At 59.5% G+C, this 10,871-nt stretch overlaps 3 protein-coding genes across 6 annotated transcripts; all 3 read right to left on the reverse strand.

The window, feature by feature from the left end:
* Positions 1–325: 325 nt before the first annotated feature.
* PRLHRL (prolactin releasing hormone receptor) lies at positions 326–3,264 on the reverse strand. Of its 2 annotated transcripts, XM_040651483.2 has the most exons (3): positions 3,075–3,264; positions 2,413–2,921; positions 326–1,096 (listed from the first exon to the last, which is right to left on the reverse strand). In XM_040651483.2, the coding sequence occupies exons 2-3, from the start codon at positions 2,817–2,819 to the stop codon at positions 469–471; spliced, it is 1,035 nt and encodes a 344-aa protein (XP_040507417.1). In that variant the 5' UTR covers positions 2,820–2,921; positions 3,075–3,264; the 3' UTR covers positions 326–468.
* A 935-nt stretch (positions 3,265–4,199) lies between these two features.
* LOC117654556 (nucleoplasmin-like) lies at positions 4,200–7,054 on the reverse strand. Of its 2 annotated transcripts, NM_001382582.2 has the most exons (5): positions 5,816–6,257; positions 5,607–5,689; positions 5,403–5,522; positions 5,133–5,226; positions 4,200–4,983 (listed from the first exon to the last, which is right to left on the reverse strand). In NM_001382582.2, exons 1-5 carry the CDS (start codon positions 6,108–6,110, stop codon positions 4,886–4,888), a joined length of 690 nt encoding a protein of 229 aa, NP_001369511.2. In that variant the 5' UTR covers positions 6,111–6,257; the 3' UTR covers positions 4,200–4,885. The 2 variants fall into 2 exon arrangements, with proteins under 2 accessions (NP_001369511.2, XP_040507396.1); XM_040651462.2 differs by lacking the exon at positions 5,403–5,522 and having other exon boundaries at positions 4,475–4,983; positions 5,816–7,054.
* Positions 6,796–9,841, reverse strand: ADRB3 (adrenoceptor beta 3). 2 transcript variants are annotated; one of them, XM_428541.8, is made up of 3 exons: positions 8,437–9,841; positions 7,936–8,003; positions 7,415–7,556 (listed from the first exon to the last, which is right to left on the reverse strand). In XM_428541.8, exons 1-2 carry the CDS (start codon positions 9,708–9,710, stop codon positions 7,964–7,966), a joined length of 1,314 nt encoding a protein of 437 aa, XP_428541.4. In that variant the 5' UTR covers positions 9,711–9,841; the 3' UTR covers positions 7,415–7,556; positions 7,936–7,963. The 2 variants fall into 2 exon arrangements, with proteins under 2 accessions (XP_040507459.1, XP_428541.4); XM_040651525.2 differs by lacking the exon at positions 7,936–8,003 and having other exon boundaries at positions 6,796–7,556.
* Between the last annotated feature and the right edge of the window lie 1,030 nt (positions 9,842–10,871).

The following is a 10,871-nucleotide window of genomic DNA, read 5'->3' on the forward strand; positions in this document are numbered from 1 at the left end:
AAGAAGGAGATTTAGGCTGAGTATAAGGAAAAAGCTGTCTACAGTAAGGGTGGTGAGGTGCTGGCACAGGTCAGCCAGAGAAGTGCAACCAGGAGGTATTCAAGGTCAGGCTGGATGGGGTTCTGAGCATCTGACGGAGCTGTGGGCACCCCTAATCATGGCAGGGAAGTTGGACCAGATGGCCTTTAAGGGTCCCTTCCAGCTCAAACGACCCTCTGACTCCACGACCCCACAACCCTGAGCACAGCTCCATGCATGCAGGGCACACACTGCCATCCCGCGGGAGCACACAGGGACACGCCAGGTGTGACCATCTCATGAGAAATTCCATTCCCAACACCCAACCATGGATTTAATGAAAGTCATACTATTAAATTAACGCGACAGGCAGCTAACTACAGCCCAACCGAACGCCTCCTGGCTCTTATTTCATTCATTCAGGACAACACCCCGGTGCTGGTGCCAAGCTCAGAGCACAGCAGCAGCACAGTGGCTGGCCGGGAGGATGCGTGGCTCGCAGGAGAACATCTTGCGCAGCTCCCCACGGAAGCGGTCGTGCAGCCAGGCGTAGAGGAAGGGGTTGCAGCAGGCAGAGCTCATAGCAAACCAGTGGCACAGCAGCTGGATGAGCAGGAAGTAGTGCTTGTCGATGAGGTCGATGTCGATGTCGCGGATGATGTTGAAGACGTGGATGGGCAGCCAGCACACCCCGAAAGCAGCCACCACCAGCACGATGAGGCGGAAGATCTTCCTCTTCCTCAAGCGGTCGGACTCAGCCTGGCTCTGCGTGGGGTGCCCGGGCACCACGCGGTTGCGCAGCTTCACCGAGATGCAGAGGTAGGACAGGGAGACGGCGGACAGCGGCAGGATGTAGGTGACGATCAGCGTGCTGTAGGCGTAGGCCAGGCGCTGCTCCTCCTGCTCCATCCAGAACTCCTCGCAGATGGCGAAGCCCTGCTGCTGGAACTCCACGTGGTACGTGTGGGCCACGGCGGGGGCCACCAGGGCGCAGGACAGCAGCCAGATGGCCCCCACCACGTAGATGCAGCTGGTGAGCGACAGGCGCTTCTTCAGGGGGTGCACGGTGGCGTAGTACCTGTGGGGGGGAGCAGCCCGTCACCCCTTGAAGTGCAGGGCTGGAGGGTTAGGGAGCGTTCCCAACCCCAGCTCATCATCGTGGCGATGCTGGGATTTCATGGGGCTCTTCCCCATTCTGCCCTGAGTGGCAGCTGTGCCCCACTGATGGGGAGACTGAACCCTCTGCCCGTGGTCAGGGCACAGCATGGGCTGGGAGTGCAGCAGAGCTCCAGCCAGGGTGTGCCACAGCCAAAGGGACTGGGATGAAACCACACAAGATGAGGCACGGCAGTGATTCATGGTGAGGACCATAATTTCCCGGATGCCTCGAGAAGAGCTCAAATTTCTGCTTTCACCCCCAAAAAGCAGCTTTGATGAAGAGCAAAGGAATGGGGCAAGCACTCCTGAGTGATACCTCAACCCACCAGCACAGAAGCTCAGCTCCAGGGAGTTTTCTCAGCTATTCCACCTCAACCTCCCCTGGTTCTGCCTTCCCCCTTTGCTCTAGGGCTCTCTCCCCCAGTACCAGTGGTTTGGGCTCTGCATGTCTTGTGCAGCTTCTCTGATGAAGCCATGTATCTATGGAAACACAGTTACATTACCCCCCAACCACCCCCCTCCCCATCGTGTCCTGCCTGTGTCCATTTCAGAAAGCACAAGCACTCTCCATCCAGGTGACAGAACACAATGTAATTTTGATGCAAATTGGTGCAGCAGAGGATGTGAAAACCCAGGAGGAAGAACTCTCTGCTCTGAGGTGGAGGCAGAAGGCTGTGCTGGGGCTCTCTGCTGGAGCCCATCCCTGCTGTGCTCGTGATGGAGCTGGTGGCATGGGAACATTGCAGACCCAGACGTCGGCTCCCTTGGCACAGTCACAGCAGTGCCACCGCCATTGAGTTGGGCACTGTGACACAGCTGGGAGAGCACAGCCTCCTCTTTGGGGTCCATGGAACTTTTATGTGGGGGCAAATTTGCACATTTCTAAACCACAGGCATCAGCAGAGAAGGCAACATCCAGCCTGAGCTCAGAGCAGGGGCACTGCTGCAGTCACAAAGCCCCTGGATGCCCACGCCCAGGAAAACTCCATGCAGTCTGGTAGCATTGCCCACCGTGTAGTGCAAATCAGCACCAGAAGTGCTACAGCTGGGAGCATGAATGCATCAAACAGCAGTCCTTCTGTGACACCGGTGCAGCAGAAGCCCTGGGATTTTCCTTTTCCAGCTCTGTGCCCAGCACTGAGCACCCTGAGCCACACCACTGAGCAGCATCAGCCTGGGGGGACAGCCCCATCCTGCCCACGGTGGGGACCCCGTGCCTCCCCCATGTCCCCTTACCTGTCAACTGCGATGGCCGTGAGTGTGAACACAGAGACGTAGACTGTCATGGGCTGCATCAGGAACACAAAGTAGCACAGGAACTTCCCAAAGATCCATCCCTGTGGGTTGAAGGCGTACGCCAGGGTGAAGGGCACGCAAGTGGCACACATCAGCATGTCCGAGAAGGCCAGGTTCCCAATGAAGAAGTTGGTGACGTTGTGCATCTTCTTGCTCTTGCAGATGACGTAGAGCAGCAGGTAGTTGCCGAAGATGCCGACCAGGACCACCAGGGCATAGCAGGGGATGATGAGGGGTTTGAAGGACTGGATGAGCTGCACACCAGTGAACTGTGTGCTGCCATTGGGGCGGCTCTGCAGGACCAGCCCATAGGTGCTGGCATTGGCACCATCGCCACTGGGCTCCATGGCCTCTTTGGGGTGGCTGTGGGGTATCCAAGGAGCCCAAAACCCAATGGCTCAGGTGGCTCTGATGGGCATGCCCTGAGCCTGGGAGTTCCCTGCTACAGTCTGCTGGCAAGGGAACGGTGCACGAGGGTCAGAAGAGAGATGATGCCGGCAAGCAGCCCCCCAGGGAAGGCAGCACAAAGTGAAACAGCTCCATGGAGGGAGGAGAAAGGAGAAAGAGGAGCTCTGGCCCCGAGCTGGGAGGGATGCACTCACCTCAGCCCGAGCTCAGCAGCAGAACACGGAGCGCTCCAGCGGCACTGCCCGTGAGCAGCAGGGAATCGCAGCTCCGCCAGCAAGGAGCTCCTAATGCTTCTGGAAATCACAGAGGACGTTAATGGGTAAACGAATAAGGATGCTCTGCTACTTTTGCACTGTTGCAGCCCCGCGCGCCTGCACTCTGCTCATCCGTCCCCGTAACGAGATTAGCCGGGCGCTCCGAACGTCAGGGCTGGCAGCAGCCGGGCTGCACCGCTCCTCTGCTACGATCCGAGCGGCTGCACCGAGGGGTCCCCGCGGTCCTCCCCACAGCCACGCCGGACTTTCGTTCAATCAGCTGCCAAAGGGGAGAGGAGCGGGAGGCAAGGAGGGAACTACCGGCGCCGGCTCTGCCCATGGGGGAGCGCATCCCCAGCGCAGCACAGCCCCACTCCCTGCTCCCCCCCCCGCCCCCCCCAATGAATCATCTCAGACCACACCGCAGCAAACTTTAATTTCCTGAGCTATTTCCATACATCGCCTCCCACACTTCCTCCACACAGAGCTCACAACTCTGGCCATTTCTCCCTGTGTCAGCTGCTGTTTCGCTCTTGAGTCCGACTTGGTGAAGCAGAACCCACTCCAAAGATGTCAGAAGTCTGTGCTGTGTGTTGAATGAACTGCTCAGGGCTCCTATGGGTGTCAGCCCCAACCCTCACCTGCACCCAGTGCCACCCTCACAGTGACACAGATGGGACCAGGACCCTCTGTGCACACCTCACACCAGGGCGGTGCATAGCCCAGCACCCTACTGTCTCCTCTTTGGTCCCCATGGCATTGAATGCCATCTATTAGTTACCTGGCAGTTGCTATGGTTATGCCAAAGCCCCCCCTCTGTGTTGGTGCTGTGCAGGATGTGGCCATAGGGGTGAAGGCATCGCCAAGCACAGCCCTCCCACTGCAGGGCACAGCTGCAGCCACACAGGAACCACACTGCTTTTGCAGCCAGGTTCAGTTGATGGCTCATAGTTTGTGCAGAGTGACAGTTCTGTCCCCACACGTCCATGGGGCAGAGAGCAGCTCCTTGCAGGGTGTCGTGGCGAGGCAAGACGCTGCATCACCATCTAACTGCCCTTTACCTGCTTGCTCCTCCTGCCAGCACACAACAGGAGAAATGTTCACCTTTTAATTGACTTTTTAGAGCAGCAAGGATGGCTCTCACACTGGGCTGGGGAATTAAAACCCAGAGCAGGGAAGGTGAGTGGGGAAGCACCGCTGTGCCCAGTGGGCAGCTTTGCAAACCCATCCCGTTGCTGTCAGCCCAGTGTGCCACCAGCCCAATACCCAGCTCTGCTCCTCATTCCGCTGCAGAGAAATTCCCAGCCAGCTGCTATCATGCAAATAACTGATTTGGGCAATTTTCCTCAATTAGAAGCTTTAATTCAATTATTTCAATGGCTGCTTGTTCTGAACAGACTTTGGCTGCATTTCCCTGGGCTGCTGTGAAGGCTGCAATGTAACTTTACTCTGTTTATCCAAACAATTGTCAGAGTAATTCCTACTGGAGCAAAACCACCCTTACAAAGGAAGTTTGCAGACTGATTGGCAAAAGGGTTGCACAGGGAGGACACAACACACTCATTTTAAGACCATTCAGGTGGTGCCACTGCAGGGAAGGGGTGCTGGTGCTTAATGGAATGCTCTGAGACCCACAGCATCTCAGCAACAGCACACTCAGAACAAGATTTTCTGAGATGGAGAGAAGGATGTATCCAGAGCAGAGGCCCATTGTGTCCTTGTGCAAAGATCCATCCCATCCAGAGCTGCAGCTAGTCTCCATCCTGTGCTGCTCTGGCATTGTTTTCATCACCTCCACCCGCATCCAGCAGCTCTTCCTCGTGGGCTTCACACCTGGGGACATCTTCCACTGTGGGGAGGAGGATGGTCAGGCCCAGCACCCCGGTGTGGGTGCTCCCTGCAGGGCAGGGCTCCCCATCCCCAGGGCAAAAGCTGCCGCAAAGCCACTGCAGGACCAGCCCTGCTGCCACCCAGCCCCATAGCCCAGCTGGGACTCACAGGTAATGTGCTGCCCGCTGAGATAGACTGGCCCAGTTCCACACTGAAGCATGAAGGTGACAGGAGGGACAAACTCCAGACCTTTGAGGCTGATCTGCAAAGAGCCAAAGCTCAGAGCACCCACAGAGCCACTCAGCCCCAGACAGCCCCCAGGACAGCCATAGAACAGGAGGTGCTCTGCAGCACAGAGAGCTTTGCAGGCACAGCCTGGACAACTACAGAGCTGGGATTGCCCAGGGTGAATCATCCCCTTTGCTCCCCTGTGCTTACCATGGGGAGCACTGAGACACGCAGGGATGCGATGGGCACTGGTTTGTGATCTCCATAGGTGTTCTTGGACTCCACAGCCACCACATGCAACTCATCCCTGGCATCGGCCCCCAGGGAGATCTGTGGGTTGGGCAGAGCCCCCATGGCAGAGCAAAGCCCCCACAGCAGGGCAGCATGGTGACACCAGCAAGCCCCACACCTTACCGTCCTCAGCAGGACCAGGTGCTCTAGGAAGTCATCATCCTCCTTCACCACACAGCTCCGGCTGTTCACACCCAGCTCACAGCCTGTGGACATACAGCCTGGTCCCTGTGTGCACCAGCTGCTTCCCATGCAAATCTCAGGGATGCAGAAAGCAAAGGGGAAAGCATCCCTGGTTGCCCCCCATCAATGCACTGGGGGCTGCTGCTCACCCCACAGCACAGCAGCCGTCCTGTCCTCTGACAGCGACCTGAGAGCAGGGGAAGAGCTGCTCATCCTGCACAGCACCAGGAACCAGCTCCTATGGAACAAGCACCAGAGAAAGCAGCCTTTAGCTGGTCTGTAATAATAACAGGTGGAAGAAAAGTAACTTAGGAATGCTTGGAGCAGGTTCCCAAAGTCCAGAGCCAGGGCAGCAGCATGCAGCCAGCTCCCATTAACAGGGTTTGCTTTCTGCAAGGGTTGGAAGCAGCTGGAGCAATGCCTCTTTGGCTGGGATAGCATCATTAAGTGAGGAATAAAACCAGTGTCAGCATTAAAAACAGCAGCACAGCCCGTGGTGGGGGTTCCTCCCGCAATGAAGTCTCGGTGGAAACCAACCCCAGTCCCACACCCTGCCCTACAGCCCCCACCTGGCCAGAGAAAGCACTGAGCACGAGCACCCCCTGTGCTGCAAATAAATAGGAGAGGGAGCCCCGCAGCGCTGTAATTCGGAAATGCAGCGCAGGTGCTGCGGAGGTCGGGCAGCGGCTCCCACGTGCTGTCAGTGCACCCCCGGAGCTCCTCTGCACACCGCTCGGGATGGCTGCAGACGGCAGCTCAGAGCCGCAGCTGGCTCGGAGCTGCTGGACCGCCCCGACGGATTTGCTGCCCTCTTTATTCCTGTTGCACGTTACGAGTTCCGCGCGGCGCCGGGAGGTGGCACTGAGGCTCCGGACGGTCGCGGTGGCTCCGCTCGGTCCCCGCAGCCCGATCCCAAATGTGAGTGGGATGGTGCGGCTGTTTGCTGGGCCGGCGAACCCCCGGGAGGGCGCACAGAGCCTCCCTGGGTCTGCGAGCAGCGCAGAGGCTGTGCACAATCCTTGGGAGGGACGCCCAGGCTCTATAGGGATGGGTGCCCGTGGGCACGCAGCCTCAGGAAGCCCCCTACCCCTGGGAAGGGCAAGGCGCTGATGCAGGTGAAAGCTGCGAAGTGGTTCCCGAGGTTTATTTCGCACAAAAGCATTACAGTCACCGCGACACACATTTACAACCGGTATCATCCCTAAGTCCCAGCAAGGTGGGGCGGTGCGGTCACCAACACCTCCGTATGCACAGCGCCCTCTGTGCCACTGTGTGTGCGCGCTGTGGTGTGCATGGAGCGCCCGTGCAGCGGTGCGGTGCTGCTGTCTGCTCCCCTGGTCCTACAGCACACAGAGGCTTCAGAGCAAGAGCAGAGCATCACCGCCGCCAGCACCCGCAGCACAGCGCGGGGCTCTGGGGATACCTTCTCCGGCAGCTTTCTCCCTTGCTCCTCTCTCGCCTGTGCTTTCCCCTTGCTGAGGGTACGGCTGTGGCTCCCAGAATCACACCCGGCCCCGGAGCTCTCTGCAGCTCCTGGGACAGGACCCAGTGCGGATCATGGAGCTGTCTCGTGCCAGCAGGAGACCCTCCTTCCCTTTGCCGACGACGCAACCCGGGAAGATGGGGTCCTGCAGGCGAGCAGAGCTGCTGGTCACCACATCCCAGTGCCAATCCCTCTGGGGTGGCAGCGTGTCCCCATCCCCAGAAGCTGTACTGCTGCACGGAACCTCATCATGAGGGGCTCGGGATCTTTCTGCTGCTGCCTTTATCTCTCCAGCACCAGAGGAGCCCCTTTGCTCTCCGTGTGGGTGCATGCACCAGAGTGTCCTTCCAGCGCTGTCACCCTCAGTGCCACTCCTCCTTCCCCACGCAGCGTCCCCGTCCCAGCATCTGCAAGAAGACAGCAGGAGCTGATGGTGTGCATCCCCCGACATCACCACACTGGGGATGTAAAGCAACCACCCCAGGAGCTGAGCCCCCAGAAGGGAAGAGTGCAAAGGGGGGTCCTGGCCTCAGCAGCAGCATACAAGCACTGCAGAGCAAGCTGCTCTGAAAGGAGTTAAGCACTCTGGGCAGCACAGAAATGCCTGCGTCAGCTCACATGCCCAACGCAGGCACATGGCTGTGACCCGGCCATGGGCTGAGCTCTCCCGGGGAAGAGGACAGCCAAGCTGGTCAGAGGGGACTGCTGCAGGGACAGGGGTGGCCCCGCCACAGCCACACACTGGGGTCTCCTGTGGCACCACTTCCAGAGGGAACACACACTTACAATGCTCCCCGCTCTGCTCCACTCCCAGTCAGACTGAGGGACCCAACGGCATCTCTCTGCTGGTGAACCTTAAACGAGAGAGCACAGAGCGTGAAGAGCCCACACCCTCCCCGTAACAGCAGGGGCTCCCCGAAGTCATTGGGAGTGAGGGGAGAAGGGAGGAGATCCCAGGGACAGGAACACACTCCTGGTGGCCCAGTACTGTTTTACGACCTGAGGAAATGAACCTCATGCTGGTGGTTGGGGCACTCCCAGAAAGGGACAAAGTGAGATGGGGCTGGGGGGGGCACAAAGAACCTCAGCTCTGCAGCCTGGCTGAGGGGTTTAGGGAACCCCAAAGGCATTGGGCAGCAGTTCCTATTCTGTACCCGAGTTCCCATTCTATACCCCAGCCCAGTGAAAACGCCCGCTCACCAGCTCTGCATTCATCAGACCACGGTCCCACCACCAGCAGCCCCCCGGAACGGCACCCTGCACCCCAAGCATGCACACAGTACTCACTCATCCAGCTGCTCGCACAGCGTGGTCTGCGTGCCCTGCAGCCAGCACTCGCCCAGGGGCCGCTGCTGGTGGCCACCACCATGGGATGAGGCATTCTCCTCCCTCCTGCTTCTCCCCAGCACCTCGCTGTCCTCCCCGGGCCGCCCGGGGGCCGCAGCCTTGCTGTCCTCCATGGGGTCCGCCCGGGGGCTGAAGGCACAGGAGCAGTGCTGCGGGTCCTGTGGGGCGGCGTGCAGCCGGCGGTCGGCGCGGCGCGGGCAGCACAGCAGCTTGCGGAAAGCGCTCCTGAAGTCGGGGCTGCGGCAGTAGATGATGGGGTTGAAGGCTGAGTTGATGTAACCCAACCAGTTGAGGAAGAGGAACAGCTGGTCGGGCACCAGCGGCCGGCAGAACACCTTGATGATGTTGGCCACAAAGAAGGGCAGCCAGCAGAGCGTGAAGGTGCCCATGATGATGCCCAAGGTCTTGAGCGCCTTGTGCTCCTTGATGGCCAACAGGCGGGAGGGCCGCCGCCGCCTCCCAGCCCTGGAGCTGAGGCTGGGGGTCTCCTGCAGGAACCTCACCTTGTCCTTGCCGATGAGCTGGACGTGGCGTGTGGCCACAGCAAAGACACGGACGTAGACAAAGATCATGACGAGCAGCGGCACGTAGAAGGAGATGGTGGAGGAGACGATGGCGTAGGTCATGTTGGTGACAAAGTCACAGCAGCGCGGGTCATCGTAGCAGCGCACCGCCTGCTCGTCTGCTCCATCCCGCCACCAGTGGTTCATGATGGGCAGGAAGGAGATGAAGGCGGAGATGGCCCACACCATGCACACCACAGCCCACGCTCTGCCCTTGGTCACCAGCGCCTCGTACTGCAGCGGCGCCGTGATGGCCAGGTAGCGATCCACGGCGATGGCGCACAGCGTCTCAATGCTCGCCGTCACACACAGCACGTCCAGAGAGGTCCACAGCTCGCACACCACCGTGCCATAGGGCCAGTGGCCGCTCAGCAGGATGGTGGCCCCCGGTGGCACCACCAGCAAGCCCATGATGAGGTCGGCGCAGGCCAGCGAGGTGACAAAGACGTTGGTCATGGTCTGCAGCCGCGGCGTCTTGGCGATGGCCACGATCACCAGCAGGTTGCCGGCCACGATGACCAGAATGGTGATGCTCAGCGCGGCTCCCACCGCCCACTGCCGGCTCAGGATGGCAGCCCAGCTGCAATTGGGGACGGTGCCGGGGGCGGCCGCCCCCCAGGCTGTGCCGTTGCCTGTGGGAAGCGGGGTCATCGCTTCGGCAGGGGGGGGCGGTCCCGCTCCGTGCACTCTTTTGCCCCCCGTGCGCTCCACGGCTGCCGGCGCCGGAGCGGGACTCGGGGCGGCCGCCGCCGTCGAGGCTGCACCGACGTCGGGCTCAGTCCGCGGCCCCTGCTCGGAGGAGGAGCCTTTAAAGGCACGGGGCGGCCCCGGGCTGCCCCGCTGCGGAGATCAATGAAAGCAGAGCGGGAGCACCGCCTCCCCGCCGCCCCCCGGGCCGGACACCCCCGGCGCTGCGCAGCCGGACCCAACTGTGCGCCCCTCGCCCCACCCGCCCTTATTCTCCACGCACACGGCTCCTAGTTCCTTACTGTGCGCCTGCCCTGCATCCCAGCTCCTTGCTCCGTGCTCCTCTCTGTGCTCCTTGCATTCCAGGGTACACCGTGAAGACACCGACCCAACTGCCATCAGCGCAGGGATGGCAAAATGACAGCCTCACCCCGAAGAAATAATCCAACAGCCACTCTTTCACCCCTACATTTAATGCCTGAACCCTCTCCCCAGCTTCTGTAGCCATGCACTGCTACCCCCTCAGTTTGAGTCAGTGCTGGTGATGTTGGGATCCCCAGACTCCAGGATGCCCAAAGACTTGGGGGGGTACCGTGCTGCCCCTGTCCCTGTCCAAGAGCCCATCACTGTTCCCAGCACTGCTCCTTCCAAAGGCCCCTGGGCAGACTCCAGGGCGGGCAATTTTTTCGCTATCAGCTATTTATACAAATACTGGAACTTCTAAGACGGGCGCTCTCCAAATATGGCATTTTGAAGTTTCGGCCAAATAGGAGAATGTTGACAAAGAAGGAAAGAAAATGTGTAAAAAATTATCCAGTTGGCATTTCTTCCCATTCATGAGCTAGCAAAACAGAGCCCACTTTTTGCAAGCTTCATCTTTACAAGACCGTTTGGGTTCTTCAAAGTGGCCAGATGAACTCTTGATGCAACCAACCCCTTCAGCCCCAGCTCTGGCACTAATTGCTGGCACGGGCCAAGCCCTGGGCTTACTATTTCCAGTGTGAGGTGTCACTGAGCTCAACCCACGCATGGCATGAGCAGAATGTGCACAGGGAGAGCCACAGTCTTCTTCATGTGATGGCGCATGTAACCCCAGTGTGTGCTGGCACATGGAGCCATAGCGAG

Source organism: Gallus gallus, chromosome 22 (genome assembly GCF_016699485.2).
Source record: "Gallus gallus isolate bGalGal1 chromosome 22, bGalGal1.mat.broiler.GRCg7b, whole genome shotgun sequence".
Taxonomy (NCBI): domain Eukaryota; kingdom Metazoa; phylum Chordata; class Aves; order Galliformes; family Phasianidae; genus Gallus; species Gallus gallus.